Source organism: Oryctolagus cuniculus, chromosome 15, assembly GCF_051225735.1.
Source record: "Oryctolagus cuniculus isolate XC-2025 breed Fujian yellow rabbit chromosome 15, ASM5122573v1, whole genome shotgun sequence".
Taxonomy (NCBI): domain Eukaryota; kingdom Metazoa; phylum Chordata; class Mammalia; order Lagomorpha; family Leporidae; genus Oryctolagus; species Oryctolagus cuniculus.
In genome coordinates this window covers 82,362,010-82,383,315 of record NC_142881.1, presented here as the reverse complement: position 1 = coordinate 82,383,315, position 21,306 = coordinate 82,362,010, and the positions used below count along the sequence as shown (strand labels likewise).

At 51.3% G+C, this 21,306-nt stretch overlaps 1 protein-coding gene across 1 annotated transcript; it reads right to left on the bottom strand.

Annotated features, from left to right (window-relative positions):
* Window positions 1–245: 245 nt before the first annotated feature.
* Window positions 246–6,889, bottom strand: LOC103351319 (USP6 N-terminal-like protein). Its single transcript, XM_089313639.1, has 8 exons — window positions 6,884–6,889; window positions 5,995–6,068; window positions 3,762–3,831; window positions 3,516–3,601; window positions 2,453–2,495; window positions 1,972–2,052; window positions 1,452–1,559; window positions 246–359 (listed from the first exon to the last, which is right to left on the bottom strand). Exons 1-8 carry the CDS (start codon window positions 6,887–6,889, stop codon window positions 246–248), a joined length of 582 nt encoding a protein of 193 aa, XP_089169765.1.
* Window positions 6,890–21,306: the final 14,417 nt, after the last annotated feature.

Here is a 21,306-nt window from a genome sequence, read left to right as displayed (position 1 = left end):
TTATGTATAACTTCATTTTTTGTATTTTGTAAATACTGTCTCCCCTTGTGTTCCTTTTCATTTCATTCCCACCAAAGTGTCTTTGGGAAAGCAAACTGTTCAGTATAAATAGAAGGCCATGGATCCATTTTTTTTCTGTCCTAGAGCAATTATGCTTTAGGCTTGAGCCCATGTCTCTCCTAGGACCCCATGTGTCCCAGGACCCTTGCACCTCCCTCGCCCAGGGCCCCTCCAGCCCAGAGGCCTCACTTAGCTCCGTATCGCTCTCGAAACATGATGTGACTTCTGAACGTGCGTGCTACCTCTTCATCGATCTGTTGGACTTGATCTGAGCACAACCTGGCCCGTTCCTTCATCTCCTGCAGGGCAGGGCCGAGGGGGAGGGGCCGGCCTCAGGACGAGCCAACCCCCACTGCCACACAAGCACCCCAAAGCCACATCAGCTCTTCTGGTTGGCAGGGAGAGTTCCCCTTGAGGGAAGCTCATTTCCCTGATCCAGGGAGGGTCATGGGTTCCCCACTCGCCTTAGTGTCCACGCCACCCCCAGTGCCCAGCAGAGGGGCCACTGCGGACCCGCTACAGTCAGCCTGAGGCCAGGGGCTCTGCCAATGTCCTTCTGTGCTACCTCTGCCTTCCCAGAGCAGGAGAGACTGAATCAGGCCTCTGAACCTCCTCACTGGGCTCTCAGGCCCCACAGGACAGGAGTCAGCCTCACCCTGACCAGCCTTCAGGGCTGCCCCCTGCAGGAGAGCCCCAGCTCCATCAAGAGAGTGGACACCCTTCTTGGACTTGGAGCTGGCCCCAGGGACAGCCCCCACTTGAAGACTTGGGGGAGGGCGGGGCTGGCGGCTCAGTTGCTCCTTGCTCCCTGATGTCAGCCAGGGAGGTGACAGTCAACCCAGGGCCAGCCCTCTGATGGATCAGCCCTCATTCCCAGAAGCAGTTGAGAGCTGACTCTGACCGATGGAACCAGCAGGCCAGGTGGGGGCTGGGTGAGCTGAGGCCAGGCCAGGCATGAGAAGGCCCAGGTGAGGGCAGGGCCCGGCGAGCATAAGAAACGCACAAGCAGGGTCAGGTGTGGGGAGGGCCGTTAGGGACAGAGCCAGCTGAGGGCCCTAGCACACAGGATTTCCACCTCATTCCAGGCATTCTCTATCCATTCAGGACCCAGCACAATGGCACTGGGCAGTCCTGGGCCTAGAGGCAAGGCAGGACCACAGGGATGAAGGCTGTGGCCCTGACCGGATCCTTGTGTCCAGGCCCATTTGTGTGTGGGGAGACATGGAGGAGGCCTCTGGGGAGACCTGGATGAGGCAGAGGGGAGGGCCGGGTGGGGGCCCCAACCAAATGACCACTCCTCCTTGGCATTACTTGTCCACCACACGGGAGCCTTGCGCTCCTGAGCAGGCCCAAGCGGGTTGGCCTGCCTCAGATTGCACACAGAGCCATACCTCAAATTTGCCAGGGTTCTGGGCCTTCAGGGTATCCACGGAGAGCATCATGGCCCACACCTTGCCGCGCACCTGGGCGGGGATGCCTTTCTCAATTCTCCGGTGGAACTACAGGAGAGAGGAGGCTCTGGTGAGACCCGCCCCAGGCCCTCTGTTGGGGGGGAGCGTAGGGTGAGGCAGCAGGAAGGGGAGCCCTGGGCTCTGTGCTGTGTCCCCAGATCTGCCTGGACCTGGGCCTCCTGACCCAACAGTGAGAGGAGGGCCGAGGGCTCAGTGCAGGCTCTGTGGTGCACTCACTGCCTCCACAGGGCACCAGGAACTGTGCCTGCCCTGCATCTGGGAGTGGCCCCAGGGGAGACTGGATCTTCTACTGCGACAGTGTCCTGGGTGCACGGGCATGGGGCTGAGATGACCTGTGTCCTTTCAGGGCAGGACAGTTGTGTCTGAGAGGCACAGCGATGGGCACTGTCCATCCCAACTCCACCCCCAGTGGTCCCCAGGGGCCCTCAGGTCCAGGCACCTTTTCACTGCTGCGGTACTTGGTGAAATTTCGCAGCATCTTGTTCCATTTTTGCAGTCGGCGGCCCTCTTGATGTTTACGCTGGGAATGGAGACAGGATGGCGTGAGCTCAGCAGTGTCCTCTGAGGGAGGCCACGGGTGCAGCTCAGGAGCCTGTGGACAACTCAGCTGGGAGGAGCCAGCAAAGGGGCAGACCACAGCACCCAGACCTTCCAACTAGGGGAGCCTCAGGGTCTTGAGTATAAATAAAAGGACAAGCATCCTCAAGCTAGTCCCATCTCATCCAGGAAAGTGGGTCACAGTGGCCCACAGGCAGGGACCCAGAGCTGCAGGCCTGCACTGGGGTATGTGGGCCTCAACAGATCCCCTGGGGACTGCTGTCCCTGGAGGACCATATGGCACTCCTCTAACCACTGCCCATACCCACAGGCCTGCTAGTTCTGCCTCCTAGATGAAGAGTCCATGGCCAAGGTCAGCTTACCCATTGCACTGCCAGGCATCCATGCCTGGGCGGCTTCTGCTTACTGAAAAGCAAGAGAGACAACACCATGAGAATGGGCACTGAACCAAGCATGGTCCACTTCCCCAGCAAGGCTGGGAGAAGACCTGTGTCCTCACCCTGCTGAGGCACAGCCCAGAGCACAGAGAAGGGCAGGGAGGGGGCAGCCATGCTGCAGGCAGACACCCAGCAGGGGCTGGGGCTCGAGGCACCTGGGACCACCACACCCCCAAGGTTATCCCCCACCCAGCCTCCCCACTATGCACTGGCTGCCTGAGGTGTCTGCTCCCCACCTCACCCTCCTCTGTTAGCCCAGACCGTGGCCATCTCTCTACCCTTGGCTCCTGCTTTTTCTCCAGGTTCTGGGCACAACATGGAGCCAGAACCCCCTATCCCGTGCTAAGGTGGGCTGCTGAGTCATGCCAAAGACGGCCCGAGATGGCTCATTTCTCTAGATCACCGGAGCCTACCCTCCAGACATGGGGCTGCTCTCCCTGACATCTGTTGGAACAGCCTCCAATCTGACTCCTGCCCGCAGGCCCCACTCCTCCCAGCACAGACCCCGGGCCGGGCCCTCAGCTGCACCTTCCCTGTGGTCTGTACTGTGGGAGCCTGCAGGCAGGCTGAGAGCTGCAGAGGCCACACTGCTGGCCATCTCTCAGACTAGGTCTTAATAAGCCTTTAGCCTAGCCCTGAGGCTCAGGCCCCTGTTGGACAACTGCCCACCTGCTAGGCTGGTGCCCCAACCCTGTGGACACAGCTATGGGGTGACGATGGCCAGGCTATGTCCCTCAAGCCACCACCTCTGCTTAGCATGAACAGAGGCCTCAGAGTAAGAGTGCCAGTGTCTACCCTACAGCCAGCCCTTTCCCATCCTGCATTCTTGAGTCACAGGGTCACTCGGCTCTGCCCGTATACTGACCTGTGCCTGCACTGTGACAACAGCTTGGATCAAGGAGGGGGCCTGGGGATAGGTGTGCTACCTAATGGCGGGGTTTCTGACCCTGGTCCCTCCCCTGGGTGGATCGGGGTGCAGAGGACTCACCACAGGAAGCCAAGTTTGTCTGGGACGAGGGCTCCACTCTCGTCGTCCTCTTCTCCCAGGTGAAACTGGGGCCCTTTACGGGGACCCTGCAGGGGAGAGGGGACCCAGGTGAGAATCCCGGGTCTCAGTCACTGGGGGAAGCTGAGCCACCCTCCCGCTGTGTCCCCAAGGAGGTGGGGTCTGGCTCTCATAAGCACAGTACTTGAGGCAGGGTCCTACCTCCTCCCCCAGCACCCTGGCCCGTACCTGCTCATATTTCAAGATGATCCCTGCTCGCTCCTGGGCCCTGCCGGACCTCAGGGCGTCCATATCCAATCTGTAAGACACACACGCACTTGTGATCCAGTACAGGGGAGCCCACGGGAACTGCTGCCCCGAGGTCTGTCCCCGTGGTCAGAGTGGGGACAGCCACACAGCCAGGTGGGCGGGCACCTGGTGGTCGGGTCCCAGGAGGATGACTTGTTCAGAGCACAGGGACTAGGGATGGTTGGGGAAGGACAGCCCCCACCTTGCCTCCCCTGCCCTGGGAAAGGATGCTCCTCCCCCAGCCTGGCATCCACGTGTCCTCCAGGGAGCCCAAGTCTCCCTGGCCCGCTCCCAGCCCCCGAATCTCTAGAGCTCTCAGAGGTGGACTCACTGCCCCACCTGACACCAGCTGATCCAACACCTAGTCTTGAACCCGTGTCCAGACACAGACTCACACCAAGGCCCATTTGACACTGATGCCCAGCAGAGTGGGAGGAATGAGACGACTATATACACACTCTGCACACAGGGGCCGCTGAGAGCTCAGCCACAACACTCATGGAACCTGGCGTGGGAGACCAGTGCCACCCACCTGGCATGACCTTCCCTGCGTCACAGGTCACGCAGAGAGCAAGTCTCACTCACCTCCTTCGAGTATCCATTAGATTCTATGAAATGTGCTTCCTGCCTACGCTACCAACATCTGGTCAGTTGGGCAGGAGATGCACGACTGGCCACTGGTTGCTGACAACCAAGAGTGCACAATTCTCAGTGACTGTGATGTCACAGAATCCTGCCAGCCAATCCCAAGTGGCTCTGCTGTGGCAGGGGTCAGGGTTCTCAGCCCTGGCTTAATTAAAGGTCACCAGAAGTGGGGCCTGTGTTCTCCCCAGGGCCCAGGTGAAGAGGGCAGGGCTCTGGCAGAACTGCCCCAGAACCAGGGGTGCCAGGGCCCTCTGCCACCTGCCGTGACGGTCCCAAGTCCCAGGCAACCTGCACCTCCTGCCCCTCATTTCTTCCTCTGCCATTTTATTACAGCCCAACTGTGAAGTCCTCTTTATTTGAACACAAGGTGGAACAGGGTGCCCCATCATGGCCAGTCCTTCTTCCTGAGGTTCCCACACTCGGGGCTGCCCCTGAATGACCTGAACGGAGACTCCCAGGGTTGCAGCCTGCTGTCCTACCACAGGCCTGACCCCAGCACTCCCAACCCCTGCTGACCCCTCCTGCTCTGTTCCAGCCCCTCTTCCCAGGAGTTTTAGGAGGTGGACACAGGGGGTCCTCCTGGGATGGAGGGCAGGGGAGCCGCCTGCTGAGCACCACCTGCATAGGACCTCAAGCTGGCATGGCCCAGACTGTCCAGAGCGGGAACCAGGGCCCTGTCCTGACACTGACCAGGGCTTCAGGCACAGAGTGCTGAGAACTCCTGGGCACCAGCTCCTGAGCCGCATGCTGGTAACACCGGGCTGCTGCTGACCATAAGGACAGGGACAGCACATGTCGGGCAGGAGCAGCCACAGGCCCGCAGCTCCCCAGGGTGCTGATCACCAGGTTGCTCCCTGCAGGGAAAGCGACTCAGCCCTCCCCCAGCACCTCCTTGGTCCTGGGCCCCACACTGCCCCTAGGCTGCCACCTTGGGGCCACAGTCGGTTCTTTTCCCTCAAGGGCCTGTTGTTCTGCCTCTCTGCCCACTTCCCTTGCCCTGGCATGGGGACCACAGTGTCCAGGGCCCTGGTCACCAATACACCTGCTGGCCTCCTCTGCGGGTGGGAACGAGTACACAGCTGTGTCATGTGCAGAGATGCTGTCCAGCAAGACTTGGGTTTTAACTGATTCTGTTATTCCCCTCCCCACTCAGCTTCTCCTCTTTTAAATATCATTGTACATTCTTTTGGAGATTCACAAAGTGCTGTAAAATAACACAATGAATGATGAGTGGGGATCACCCAGCTTCAGCAGTCAAATATTCTTAATTGTATGGAAGATGCCTATGGGTTTCCTTTCTCTGCCTGAGTTCATTCTCCAGATTCCCTAGGGTTAGTGGTCTCCAGATTGCATTTTTCTCCACTCGGGGTGATGTTTTGCTCTCGAGTCAGACTCAGGAGCCGAGGCTGGGGATGGATCCCGGGTGGTACAGTATGGGATGAAGGTGTCCCAGTGGTATCTTCCCCACTATGCCTGCCCTGGGGTTGCTATCAGGGACAGGTCTTGTCCTCCTCCAGCCCCATCTCACTTGGGCTCCTGCTGGGTAACGCCGTCTGCCATGAGGCCCTCACCAGAAGCTGGTGCCCGTGCCACACTCTCGGGCTGGTCAAGCCACAAGCTAAAGTGAACTTTCATTTTCTAAGCAACGCAGCTTCAGGTATTTTGCTATTGCCACACAGAGTGGGCCAGGACTTCCCTCCAACTTCAGCAAAGTGCCCTCCAATGTGCTTGAAGGGTTTCTGAGAAAGCCTCTTCCCAGAGTATCAGGTGCTCCTCATTCCAGATTTCAGCTGAGGTCTCCTGAAAGCCCACTCTGGCTTCCTGTGCCACCTAAACACCCAGGCACTGAGTTCTCTTTTAGGGGTAGCTGGGAGTAAAGGCAGAGGCCAGCTCAGCAGCACTGCTCAGGGCATCTGGGAGTCCGGCAGGACTTTGAGTCCCTCCAGTCAACCTCAAGAGAGGGCACGGGACTCATTTGTGTCCTGAGAGACAGGAGATTGGCAGGTGCAGGGAAACACTGAGTCTGCGAATTAGCCGCCACTTCTTACAGGGCGCTCTGGAGCTGCTCCTGCGTTTCAAGTGAGCCATGGGCCCGCGTGCACGGCTGAGAGCTGTGGCTACATGGCCGCAGAGATCACCTCTGACAGTGGTGCTTAGGGAGCGCAAGGTGAGCCTGCGTGCTAGGGCCCTTCCCACCCACAGCACCCACCCACAGCACGTGACCTCAGTACACAGACCAGACCCCTCCAGCTCGCTGCTCCAGCCCTTCCTTGAGAATTGCTCTGAGTCCCAGGGCCAAGGGCTCTGCTCCTGTGGTGTTCACACACAGGCACAGCCACATCACCCATGGGACCCAGCGTGGGAGACCAGTGTCACCCACCTGGGCAGGACCTTCCCCAAGAGCAAATCCCACTCACCTCCATCGTGAATCCATTGGATTCTGCCAAATGTGCCTCCTGCCTATGCTACCAACACCTGGTCAGTTGGGCAGTAGACGCACTATTGGTCACTTGTCACCTCACAGCCCAGAGTGTGCATCCTCAGTGACTGTGATGTCACAGAAGCCTGCCAGCCAACCCCAAGTGGCTCTGCTGTGGCAGGGGGTCAGGGTCCTCAGTCCTGGCTTTATCAAAAGTCACCACAAGTGGGGCCTGTGTTTTCCCCAGGGCCCAAGCGAAGAGGGCAGGGCTCTGGCAAGGGTGCCATGGAACCAGTGGTGCAATCCAGAGCACCTGCCCCTTTGTGTCAGGCTCCCTCTGGGTTCCTGTGGAGCTGTTTGGTGGGACAACTCAAGGGTTGAACTCTGCAGTCCTGATTTTTTTCATTTTTTCCTGAAGTGGCCAGGGCCCCATAGTAAAGGAGAAGTTCCAGTAGGGAAATCATCTAGAAACTTGGAATGCACAGAGGGAAGATAATACAAATCTCTCAGTGCCAAGTATGTGATGCCATGTATGTGATATAAATTTATAAGGTATTATTGCACATTTCAGAAATATATCACCACACTGTATATTCTAAATGTCTCCTACTGTTCTCGGCTTTCTGATTTCTCAAATACGTCTTCTGTGCTGTCAAATATATTTTAAAAGTAAGTATCTTTTTAATGGCCCAAAGTGGGTCACCTCGACAGAACAGGAGAAAAACCACAATTTCTCCTGGTGCTAAGTGCTTTGTACATGCAGAGGTGGCCAGAGAGAGGGAAAAAGGAGACTGCTCTTTTCCAGGTTGTGATGTAGGAGGGGTGAGGTTGACAAGGTGCATGGGCCCAGATGCTACCTGCAAATCTGGCTCCATGGTACCTTCAGGAGGGAAGAGAAAGGGGTGTGGTCTCTGCTGTCGTGGTGGGAGGGGACAGAGGGAAGGGCACCGCGTGTAGCATGGACCCTGTCTGGGCTATCCTATTTACTCCTCCTCGGGTCCCTGGGGGTGGCATTTTATCTCTGATCTGCCGACCAAGAATCAGGCCCAGGGCCAGGTAATGCACTGAGGGTCATTGCTTGGGCCTGGAGCCCAGGTGTCTGGGGCTCCACACCCAGCACTGCCAGCAGGGGATGCGAGGTTGGCCCTGTGTGTTTGCCCAGGGTGTGCCTGTGGGAGAGGCTGTTCTGAGTGTCCCTTTGGAGACAGTGGCCCTGTGACCTGAGCTCCTGCCCTAGCCAGCTGTTTGTCATCAGCTCCTACCCTGGCAGCAGCTCAGCCTGCAGGCTTTCCTAAGCATTTGCTTGAGGGGAGAGATGCCAGGGCCCATGCTGTGTCTTTCTTTCGCCAGCTCCCTTCTCTGCCCTTGTACACACAGCTGTCTATCAGAAGGGTGTTGAGTCAAGGCCAAGACCAAGGCTGTATTGCCCTGTTCACCTGTCAATCAGGGGGCCCCTCCCCAGGAAGTACCGCCTCTTATCCAGGACATCGGGGTGGTACCATGTAAACACTTCCATTTTTTCGAAAGCTCATAAAAAGTGAGGAAGGACGGAAGCGCTCTCTCCTCATAGACTCAGGACAAGCAGAGCAGGGTATGATGATTCCCTTCCCTTAGCCCATTCTCCATTAATAAAGCCCTAATGGGCCTGTGTATTTTTCTCACTTTGTAACTAAAGTTTACCACACTGCAGGCTGTGTTTGGGCCTGTATTTAGAATTCTTCTCTAAGTTAAAGGCAAGAGTCTGGAAAATTAATTTAGGCCCAGACCCAGCCCATAACATTCCCAGTCCCAGACTGACCCACTCAGGAGTCGGGTCAGGTCCGTGGATCCCACCATTTTGGGAGACGCCCATGCTTTCACTGGAAGGGTCTCTGCCAGGACATCTTCCCTGCAAGCCTGGGGCCCTGGTCCCATGCTCCCCTCACTGTCCGCAGGAGCTGTTGGGAAGCTGCTTTCTCAACCCCTCTGGCCAGGGCTGCCCTCTAGCTCTTGTCTCCAACTCCCAGGCCAGGCCCACAACCTGGAGGTCAGGTTGGTTCTGGCCTGCTGACTGTTAGCAGTGTGGTTTGTTCAGAACCAGTACTGCCCAGGCTGCAGGCGGGAGCCACGGCAGTACTTAGAAAGCCATGGAGTTGTCAGCAGCAACCCTGTTGTGGCTGGAGGCCTCCCTGTGGTTTACGGACTCTGTCTATGGGCGAACCTGGAAGAGAAGGTGGCCCCAGTGATGAATGAGATTTTGTTTTAAAAAAGTTTTATTTATTTGCAAGGCAGAGTCACAGAGTATGAGAGAGAGAGAGAGAGAGAGAGAGAGAGAGAGAATATCTTCTTTCTGCTGATTCACTCCCCAAATTGTCGAAACAGCCAAGACTGGGACAGACAGAAGCCAGGAACTAGGAATTCCACTCGGGTTTCTCACATGAGTGGCGGGGACACAAGCACTTGGACTATCTTCCACTGCCTTCCCAAGCACATTAGTAGGGAGCTGGATCAGAAGCATATCAGGTGGGACTGAGACCAGACTCCAATATGGAGTACCAGGGTTGCAAGCAGTGGCATAACCTGCTGTGCCATGATGCTGGTCTCACAAGGGAGATTCAGTTCCTTTTTTTTTCTGCCAATATTTTATTATATCAATGGCACTACATTTAAATGGCCATGAAGGCCAATTCAATGTAGTTCCCTTGGAATAAAATTCAAGGATTTGAAATGCAAGGGTTCATGGGAGAATGTAATTAAAAGCTGTCTATTTGGGTGCAAAGCTTTTTGAAATCCATGCATAGTTTGTTAATCATACGTACATTTTCCATGAACTGTTTGAAGACCTGTCATCCACAGCAGCGAGCTGGGTGAGGAAGGGCAAGGCTCCTCCCACAAGTGGAGGCCTCCTAGAGGGAATGAGCTGTGGGTCATGGGTCAGCCTCTGTGTCCTGGGGCTGTCATGGAAGGACCTCTTGGGGAGTCAGCAGGGGAGGCTCAGGAGGCTGCTGGGGCAGAGGGCAGGGCTGCAGCGTGAGGGAGAAGCTGACATGGGCAGCAGTGTGCTCAGATGGAGGGGCAGCTTCCTGCTTCTCAGTTCCTGTGGGGAGCAATTCGGACTATACTGTTACTGGAATTAAGATTTATTCTATGCATCTGCTCTCCCACAATATGGCGCTGGGAGAGAAGTAAACAGCTTCTACCCAGCTGCCTCTCACCAACTTGACAAGCTGCAGGAGCTGCTCCTGATTGGAGGAGAGCGGCGTGCTCGGCGTGTGGGCAGCCGAGTTGGGATTGGTGGAGAGGACTATATAGGAGGAGAGAGACGGCATGGTGGTGTGGGTTGGTTGGAGAGTGCGTTGGAGAGTTCGCGGGGAAGTTCGTGGGGAAGTTCGTTACTTCGTTCTTTCTCATTTCTCTCTACTCATTCTTGCTTTGGGAGTTTGCTGTTTACTTATTCTTACTTTACTATAGAAAGGACTTGTAAAAAAAAAGGGGAACAACAAGCGCCCGGTCCGGTGCGGCTCCTCCGCGTGCGGAGGAGCAGCAAGTGGTGCCGTGACTCGGATAGGAAACCTAGGAGGGAAAGACCGGGAAGAAGTGGGAAATTACTGGAGAGAGAGACTAGCAAAGAGCCTAGGGGAAGGCCGGACGGAAAGAGTGCCGGTGAAAAGCTAGTCAGAACCTAGGAAAAAAGCCGCGGGGGAAGAAAATTAGAAGCTAGGAAGGAGGTATTAACTGGGAACGTCTGGGAGACTCGGTCTTCCATTACGCTCGCTGCTCCAACATGTCACAGACGGTACAGACAATGGAGTTCTTTGGCTACTCTTTGCCCACTGGCTACCTCTTCCTCCTCCTGGGCACCATCCTCTGTTTCTCCCTAAAGATCATCTATGGGCTAAATATGGTTTCTCTCTCTCTCTCTTCCTACTCCCCACCTCGTCGCAGCTTTTCCTCTAAGCAAGGGAAACGAGGGGGGAGGAAAATTCATGCATTCGTAAGAGCAATCGTAGAGACGTCCCCCTGGTTTCCACAGCAGTGGAGGCAGGTGGGACGGAAAATGCGCGAGGCTGGGGAACCGATAGAAGTGCTGAAGCTGTGGCAACTCGTTGATCAGGTGCTTCAGAACCCCACGGAAGGGATCGAGTTGTTGCTTAATGAGGGGAGTGAAATGCAGGAAGAATTATGGCAGGGCAGCCAGGCGAGCAACTATTGTAACGAACAAGTGAGAAGAAAATCAAAGAAGGATTTAGAGAGCCAGGAAGCTTATGGGGGGGGAGAAGGAAGCTGAGGAGGGAACCTCGCCCCCGAGAGAGATGCCTGGCCATACAAGGCTGGCAAATTCAACCATAAAGGATGAATCACCACCCCGGTATCGCCCATTGGTACTACCAAAGTTTCCTCCTGTAAAGAAAAGCCCCTTTTTTCCCCATGAGATTGAAGAAGAGTGGGAGGAAGAAGGAGTGATGGAGGGAGTAGGTATGCAGGAGGAGCTAGAAAGGCCAAGAACCGAAAACAAGCAAAGGGGAGCTGTTTATAGAAAACCTGCTTGGGAGCAGTACCAGGAACCAGGCCAGGTGTTTCCTGTAATTCAGGATCCACAGGGAAACAGGGGATGGACGCCTCTTGACCATAAATTACTTAAAGAGTTGCAGCAATCAGTACAATTGTATGGGCCCCATGCAAGTTACACTCAGGCAATCCTTGATAACATCGGGCAGCAAGGCCTAATACCTGAGGATTGGAGAAACTTAGTAAAGGCGGTGTTAGGCGGGGGTGACTTCCTCTTGTGGCTAGCTGCCTATAAAGAATTTGCGCGAGAATATTCAAAGCAGAACTATCAAACAGGGAATCAAGCATGGGATGAGGAAATGTTAAATGGAGAAGGGCGATTTGCCTGTCCCGATGAGCAGGCCCGATTACCAACAGCTGTCCTCTTACAGGTGAGAGAGATAGCAAGAAGAGCCTGGAAGGTGATACCCAGAAAAGGAGAAGTAAGACACAGCCTAACTAAGATAGTACAGGGCCCTACCGAACCTTACGCTGATTTCGTGAACCGATTAATGGAAGCAGCAGGAAACATTTTCGAAACCGTGGAAGAAGCAATGCCCTTAGTCAAAAGATTGGCGTATGAACAGGCCAATAAGACATGTCGGGAAGCTCTTAGACCATGGCAGCATAAGGACATCCCTACCTTTTTGAAAATCTGTAGGGATGTCATGGATGATGTAGTTTCTGGATCACATGCTGCAGTAGCAGTAACCCGACAATTTAGACAGAACATGAGGGGACGTATATGCTTTAGATGTGGTCGAGAAGGGCATCTAATGAGGGAATGTAGGGCCAGATTTCCAGCCCGAGATCGGCAGGGCATAGAGAACTCGAGAAGACCAGGCCTTTGCCCACGCTGTAGAAGAGGAAATCATTGGGTCAGTGAATGTTACTTTAAAATAAACAGCGCAGGCAATCCCCAGAGGATGCCAAATGAGCCGGGCCCCATAAGAAGATCAGGTGTATATGGTCAACAGCAAAAAAACGGAATGTGGGCCCCTGCACCCCGGGGCCAAAACAATCGGTGGGTGCCACGGTCCCAAAACCAAATATTTACCGCGCAGAGTTACGAGCCACCGAATATTCGGTACTAACACCTCAAATGGGGCCACAAGCCATAGAGGTGAGGGCAGAAACAATTTCAGCAGAGCATAACGGACTTGGAATAATCGTAGGAAAAGAAACAAATGCTTTGAGAGGCCTAATGGTCATCACCGGAGTCATTCAATTACCTTTTGATAAGTTAAAAGTGCTAATACAATCTACAAAGGGTATTATTCAAATCAAACCAGAAGAACCTGTGGCTCAAATACTGATCATGATTGGAGCGCAGGATGTTAATGGACCCCAAGGGGAGAAATTTGCAGCCTTGTCCCTATCTCTAGCAGATCGACCTCTGTGGACCTTAACCATTAGAGGAAAGTCAATTCAGGGCCTGCTAGACACAGGTGCGGATGTAAGTATAATTTCGGAAAATGATTGGCCGAAGTCATGGCCCCTTCAGCCAGGAGATAATACTTTAGTAGGCCTAGGTGCGGCCATGACACCATCAAGGAGTGCTCAGGTGCTTCATTGGCAGGATCAAGAAGGGAACAAGGGAAATGTGCAACCTTATGTTAGTGCACTCCCCATCACATTATGGGGAAGAGACATTTTAGAACAATTGGGACTGACGTTAACAAATGAGGATCAATTGGAGAGTTCTACAGGACGGCGTATTATGTATAAAAAGGGATATCAGGAGAGAGGATTAGGCTCCAGAGAAGGCAGAAGGGACCTAGCCCAGCCCATAGGCGATTTTAAAAGACAGGACACGGGTTTTTCGTGGGGGCCACTGAGATGCAGCCGCTGCCATTGTCATGGCTGGACAACAAGCCAAAGTGGATACCACAGTGGCCCCTTACCCAGGAAAAGTTGGCTGCGGTAAATGATATAGTATCACAACAATTAGAGGCAGGCCATTTGCAACCATCAACCTCCCCATGGAATACGCCAATATTCGTGATAAAGAAAAAATCAGGGAAATACCGGTTGTTGCATGATTTACGGGCTGTTAATCAGCAGATGCAACCCATGGGGGCATTGCAACCCGGACTCCCGGTTCCTACTATGATCCCAAAGCATTGGCCACTAATAGTACTCGATCTGAAGGACTGCTTTTTTAGCATACCTCTACATGAACAAGACACTCAGAGGTTTGCTTTCACCGTACCTTCCATTAATCATCAAGGTCCCGACAAAAGATATGAATGGAAGGTGCTTCCCCAAGGAATGACTAACAGTCCTGCCATATGCCAGCTATATGTTGACCAGGCAGTAGAGCCGGTTCGACAACAGTGCCCAAAAGTACAAATTTTACACTACATGGATGACTTGTTAATAACGGCTGAAAGTGAAAGTCACCTAATGGAAGCATATAAGCTGCTGCTATTATATTTGGAAAAAGTTGGGTTACAAGTAGCGCCAGAGAAGATACAAAAAGGGGAAGTAGTACAGTACTTAGGACTTAAAGTAACTTCTGAAAAGGTAACCCCATTAGAATTTGAAATTGCAATAGATGGGTTACAGACCCTTAATGACTTCCAAAAATTATGTGGCAATTTAAATTGGTTGAGGCCCTATTGTAAATTAACTACCGAAGATATGATGCCATTATTCAATATTTTAGAAGGAGATGCCCAGCTTGATTCCCCTCGTAGATTGACAATAGAAGCCCGCTTGGCGTTACAGAAAATTGAAAAACAAATTAAAGCAATGCAGATGGAAAGATGTGATCCACAACAAGCCCTAGAAATATTAATTTTTATGGAACAGCTGTATCCCTTCGCAGTCATTTGGCAAGGAGGACCCTTGTTGTTTGTATACCCACATTCACATGCACCGCGTGTACTATACACCCAAGGCATTGCGGTGGCCGATTTAATATTAACAGCAATAAAAAAGGCGACAGAAATGGCAGGGAAGACTCCAAAGCGATGTGTAGTTCCCTTTGCTCAAGAGGCAGTAGAAGCCTTTACAAGGGAATGCTGGCAATGGGCATACATAGTTCTCATTCTACAAATAGAGATTGACAATCACTACCCTCGCCATCCATTTGTTAACTTCTGCACACAGGTTTCAATAAAACGGGTGCAGAAGGTGCGAAGGGATCCAATTCAAGGGGCAGTTACCGTATTTACGGATGGAGCTAAAGGCGGAACAGGAGCAGCTATATTTAACAATCAACGATATTTTGTTTTAACAGCATCCCCTTCTCCACAACATGCAGAATTAGCTATTATCGCAACAGTATTACGCAGAGAGAGCGCACCCATGAATATTTTGTCTGATAGTGCATATGTGGTGAATGCAGTTCAGATGCTCGCTACACAGTGCCTTATTCTTAAATCCTCCTCAGTCTATTCTTATCTAAGTGAAATTCAGGGGTTATTAAATCAAAGAGAGCATGCTATTTACATAGGCCACATAAGAGCTCATTCTAATTTACCTGGCCCACTTACTCGAGGAAACATGATGGCAGATCACTATTCAAGATTCTTGCTTGCATGCACCGCTTTGGAACAAGCTAAAGAATATCACTCTAAATGGCATGTTAACACCCACACTTTAAGTTTTAAATTTAATATTCCCCGCAAGCAAGCAGAAGATATCATTAGATCCTGTGAAAAGTGCGTTGTTACCATAGTTCCAAAGATTCCTGCGGGAGCCAATCCCCGTGGCCTTAAACCAGGACATATCTGGCAGATGGACGTTACACATATCCCCTCTTTTGGGCGACAAAGCTGTGTTCACGTCACTGTAGATACATACTCAGGTGTAATTATGGCCACAGCCATGAATAAAGAAGGAGTACAACAAGTAATCCAACACTGCTTGCAGGCTTTTGCAGCCTGGGGAGTTCCTCATGTGATCAAAACGGATAACGGCCCAGCATATACATCAAAGCGTTTTGCTGCATTTTTGAAAGAATTCGGAATCTCCCATATTACCGGTATTCCATACAATCCACAAGGGCAAGCTGTGGTAGAACGCGCTCACTTATATTTAAAAAATTTAATAATTAAACAAAAAGGGGGAATAGGGGAAATGGCCACATCCAACAAGGATGTCTTGGCCCTAGCTCTTTATACAATTAATTTTTTGAACAAGAAAAAGAACGGTAAAACACCTGCAGAAATGCATACTCAATCAGTTGATAAGGAATCAATACAGTGGGTAATGTGGAAGGATTTACAGGACAACCAATGGAAAGGCCCGTTCCCCTTACTCAGAAGAGTACGAGGCGCCGTTTGTTTTTTTCCACAGGGTGCGGCACAACCAATATGGACCCCTGAGAGAAGAATTCGGTTGATAAACCTGCCAGCAGAAGATCTAGAAGAAGAAAACTCCATTTGAGGAAGAAAACAATGAATAACCAATCCCTGGGATCTTTGGAATACGGGACATTTTTCAACAAACTCTGAAGTAGCACGACAAACAAGAGTCAATAGCATGAAGATCACACTGAACTTTACACAGGCGCGTATCAACGCCAAAAAATAAAAAGAAAGGGGGATCTGTGGGGAGCAATTCGGACTATACTGTTACTGGAATTAAGATTTATTCTATGCATCTGCTCTCCCACAATATGGCGCTGGGAGAGAAGTAAACAGCTTCTACCCAGCTGCCTCTCACCAACTTGACAAGCTGCAGGAGCTGCTCCTGATTGGAGGAGAGCGGCGTGCTCGGCGTGTGGGCAGCCGAGTTGGGATTGGTGGAGAGGACTATATAGGAGGAGAGAGACGGCATGGTGGTGTGGGTTGGTTGGAGAGTGCGTTGGAGAGTTCGCGGGGAAGTTCGTGGGGAAGTTCGTTACTTCGTTCTTTCTCATTTCTCTCTACTCATTCTTGCTTTGGGAGTTTGCTGTTTACTTATTCTTACTTTACTATAGAAAGGACTTGTAAAAAAAAGGGGAACAACAAGCGCCCGGTCCGGTGCGGCTCCTCCGCGTGCGGAGGAGCAGCAGTTCCCACCCCTGATGTCCATCCTCCAGGGGATGACTTCAGTGGAGGGTACAATTCCTGTCCTATGAAACAGCTCCATCCCCTTGTGGTCCTGTCAAATAAAAGAGAACCCAAATAGGAATCTGGGCTGGGCTAACCCAAACACTCTCAATGATGAGATTCTTAATCGTTGCCAACAGCAGGAGGCATGTTGGTGCTGACCCCTCCCCACACGTCTTCCTGTTGCATCACCCACTGCCACCTGTACTGCTGGTTTGGTGCCAGTGCCCGGCCATCATCCTCTGCCTCACTCAGGGTGAGCTCGGTTGCTACAGCAACAATACCCTGGGATCTCAGCGGTGTAAACAAGCACATCCATTTCTCTCTCAGCTTGCAGGCTCTCCCTCACTCAGGCAGGGAGCAGCCTCCCCCTCTCTGCTTCCCTGAGAAACAGGGCTCCTGTCCTGGCCTTTCTGCTTCAGAGGCCCCAGTGGTCAGGAGGGCCTTCCTGGAAAATCATCTGTGTCCCACCCTGTGGGCTGTGACCAGTCAGGGGTATCAGGGCAGCCTGCATCCACATCTGGTTCCAGGTGGGTTCCAGTTGCTGGAAAAACATCCCTGGAGATTTCCTCTGTCTCTGTCCAGAGTCTGAGACCAGCAGGGTGAGGGGTGGCAGCCATTTTGGTGGGAAGATCAGCACACCAGTGGCGTATGTGGTGGTCTCTGTTCCCGTTTCTCCTTTTGGGGTACTTGCCAAGATTCTATCAAGTATGTGGGCTCAACCAGATGCCCTGGGGACTCTTACCTCTACGAGGCATGTATGGCATCATCCTGGACCCACTGACCAGCACTGGATTCCAGAGGCAAATGGGTCACTCTGGGTCACTAGCATGGTGCTTGTTTGTGTGACCTTGGGACACCAAAATGGTGCAAACATGTTGATTTGGGGTGATTCTTAGATATAAAATATATTCAGAATTTTGGATACTGACAGCTCGCTCGCTGCTGACTCTGGTGTTTGCCCTGTGTGTGGGTAGATCGGTGTGTCATCACACACTCCCCAACTGCAGTGCTGTCTCTGGTCCACAGCACCAAAAGGTAGCAAAGGTGGTGACCAGGTTCCTTTATCCTGTGCTTCCCCCAACCCCCTTATCTCTGGTTACCAGGTGGTCTCCCCAGCCCCTCTGCAGACTCTGTGCCAAGTATATGGTGGTCCCTGGCTGCACCTGTATTCTCAGAGGACTTTCAAGACTATTGCTCTACAGTGCAATGAGCTCCAACAGAGGCCGTTTCTTGCTGTTGATTCCGTGGTGATGTAGTGCTCTCATGTGCTGGTCTTTTTCTTTTTCTGTTTTAAAAGATTTTATTAATTTTTTTGAGAGGCAGAGTTAGAGAGAGAAGGATAGACAGAGAGAAAGGTCTTCCATCTGCTGGTTCACTCCTCATATGGCCACAATGGCCAGAGTTGAGTAGGTCTGAAGCCAGGAGCCAGGAGATGATTTCTCTGGGTCTCCCATGAGGGTGCAGGGGCCCAAGCACTGGGGTCATCTTCTATTGCTTTCTCAGGCCATAGCAGAGAGCTGGATTGGAAGAGAAGCAGTGGGAACATGAAATGGTGCCTATATGGGATGATAGCACGGCTGGTGGAGGCTTAACCTGCTATGCCACAGTGCTGGCCCCATGGACTGGTCTTAAGTCATGCAGAATGGAGGACAGAAATTCCTTGTGAGGATGGGCTCTTTTACCTCTACCCTACCTCCCTGCTGGAGATGGCGTATGGAAGGCAGGTGTGTTATCAGTAATGATAGAGGTACCATTTGAGGAATGCAGCAATTATAGCCTAGAGTTCAATAGAGGACATGGTAGGGACATGTGCTGTTCTGCTTCGATGCTATAAAAACACCAAATACTAAATTTAACACCAACAGAAAATGAGCTATCTCCCACGTTTTCCTGTGCACTATGATTAAGAATTGCATTGTGTGGACATCATCAATGAAACAAAATAATGACCTCTAAGAATGCCACTGGAAGCCAGAGTTCATGGATGGTGTGTATGATAGATGATGTAATGGTCACACATGAGTAATGATGTCACTAATATCAAATAACATGAGAGGCAAAATATCTATGTTATTTCACTAAATCAGTTTCCAAGGTCAATAGCCATGGCTCCTGAATGATAACAGTGCTGCTACCTTTTTCTTATTGGAGGGGATGTAAAAATGGTATACTGGACAACAAAGGACATGAAGAGATGGTATGCTCATTGGACAGAAAGCAATTACATCAATATCCATATATACAAATACACCCAGCAATCACCAGAATCCTGAGAGTGAACATCTCCATGTCTCCCAAAATTTTCCTTGTGCCCTTTGGCAAACTTTCTTTGTGCTCCGTCCCACTACTCACTCTCTCGGGGCAGCCACTAGTCTACTTTCTATCATTATACATTAATTTGAATTTCTAGAATTTTCTACTAATAGAATCATTCAGTATGTCCAAATATTTAAATAGATACAAGCTTTTTAAAAAAGATATATTTTATTTATTTGAAAGAGTTACAGAGAGAGGTAGAGACAGAGACAGAGACAGAGAGAGAGAGAAAGAGATATCTTCCTTCTGTTGGTTGACTCCCCAGATGGCCACAACGGCCAGAGCTGTGCCAATCTGAAGCCAGGAGCCAGGAGCTTCTTCCTGGTCTCCCACATGGGTGCAGGGGCCCGTGGACTTGGGCCATCCTCTACTGCTATCCCAGGCCATAGCAGAGAGCTGGATCAGAAGTGGAGCAGCTGGGACTAGAACCGGCACCCATTTGGGATGCTGGTGCTTCAGGCCAGGGCGTTAACTTGCTGTGCCACAGTGCCAGCCCCAACACAAGCTTTTAATATTTTCGGGGTAAATATTGAAGAATGGAATAGCTGCCTCATCTTGCAGCTTTCATTGAATTCCACAAATTTTGGTGAGTTTTTTTTTTTTCTTAAATTGTTTTAATTCATTAAAATACCTTCTAATTTCCCTTTTGATGTATTCTTTGACCAATGGGTTACTCAGAAGTGTGTTATTTAGGTTCCAAAAATTTGGTGATGTTCCAGATATCTTTCTATTGTTGATTGCTAATCTGATGGCATGGTAATCACAGAATTCATTCTGTATGACTTAAATACTTGAAAATTTGTTGACACTTGTTTTGTTTTTTGTATTTCCCCACACAGTTACTATTTTCAGTGCTTTTTGGTCCTTTGTGTAAATCTAGATTTCTATATGAATCATTTTTCTTCAGATATCTTTTCCTTCATGTGTGTGAGCAAAGGAGAGAGAAACAATATAAGCTCTCTGATATCTTTTCTTTTAAGGACACTAATCCTATATGAGCAGGGCCCCATATCTATGACCTTATTTAGCCACCAATACCTCTATAAAAACCCTATCTTCAAATGCAGTTATACTGGAGGTTGAGACTCCAATGTATGAGTTTGTGAGTGAGGGGCACAATTCATTCCATAGGAGAAGATGACTTGGAAATATGGAGAAAGGGGTGAGGGGTAACTTGGGGGCAACAGAAAGCTGAGGGAAGAGAGGAGTTCATGGAAATGCGAGGCCAACACAATGAGACAATGCAGTCATAATAAAACGGACAGTTCCAGTGCACTGTGTGGGTATTGTGGGCAGCTCTTTACCTGGGTGACCTCTGATTCCTCGTGGCACTGGGTGTGGTCAGCTTGCTTTAGAGTTCAGGAAACAGAGACTTGTGGAAGTTGGATAACCTGATGGAGGTTCCTGCAGCTGCTGAGGAGAGCTGCATTCAAACTGGGCTCCCTTAACCCAGGTGTGCTGTTTTCGCTAGGCTCAGCTGCCTCTCGGTAGGGGTTGCTGCTGAGAAGAGACCTGGCTTGGAAGAGGCTTAGGAAGCATCAGTGAGGCTGTGGGCGTCAGAAGGGAGGCTTTCTGATGTGGGTAGTTGGGAGCTATAGAAGTGTGCCCTGGCCAGTGTAGACCAGCGTGAAGGACATTGGTGCTCTTTGATGTATCTGTTGGGTACTCATGGAAAAGATGACTCCAGGGCTTGGTGTTGTGGTGCAGCAGGCAAAGCTGCCCATTGTGATGCCAGCATCCTGTGACCCAGTGCTGGTTTGAGTCCCAGATGCTCTGCTTCTGATACAGCTTCCTGCTAACACACCTGGGAAAGCAGCAGAAGATGGTTCAAGCACTAGGGACCTTGCACTCACATGGGAGACCCAGATGGAGTTCCAGGCTTCTGACTTGAGGCCCGCCAGGCCTAGCTTCAGTGGTTGCGAGAATTTGGGGAGTGCACGAGTGTGGAAGATCTTTCTGTCTCTCCCTCTCTGTCACCGTCTTTCAAATAAATAAATAAATAAATCTTTAAAAAAAAGAAAGAAAAATGACTCCAACTGCTGTGGTGGGGAGAGGGGGAAGGTCCCCAGCTGTATTTACTCCAGGTTCTTATCTCCATGTGAGATAAAATTCAAATGAAGCAACATGCTCCTGAATAATCACTGGGTCAATGAAGAAATTAAAGCGTATCTTGAGACAAATGAAGTGGAAACTGACATATCAAAATCTGTGGCAGCAGCCAAAACAATTCTTTTTTTTTTTTTAAGGATTTATTTATTTATCTGAAGAGTTACACGGAGAGAGAAGATGCAGAGAGAGAGAGAGAGAGAGAGAGAGAGAGACATAGAGATAGATACAGGGGCCGGCGCTGTGACTCACTTGGTTAATCCTCTACCTGCGGTACCAGCATCCCATATGGCACCAGGTTCTGGTCCCAGTTACTCCTCTTCTAGTCCAACTCTCTGCTGTGGCCCGGGAGGGCAGTGGAGGATGGCTCAGGTGCTTGGGCCCCTGCACCTGCATGGGAAACCAGGAGGAAGCACCTGGCTCCTGG

Coding starts and splice junctions, on each gene's coding strand:
- LOC103351319 (XM_089313639.1), bottom strand. Junction 3,832..5,994: donor GTTACCCAGCAGGAGCCCAA/GTGAGATGGGGC, acceptor TGTGTCTTACAG/ATTGGATATGGACGCCCTGA. Junction 360..1,451: donor AGAACCCTGGCAAATTTGAG/GTATGGCTCTGT, acceptor CCTGCCCTGCAG/GAGATGAAGGAACGGGCCAG.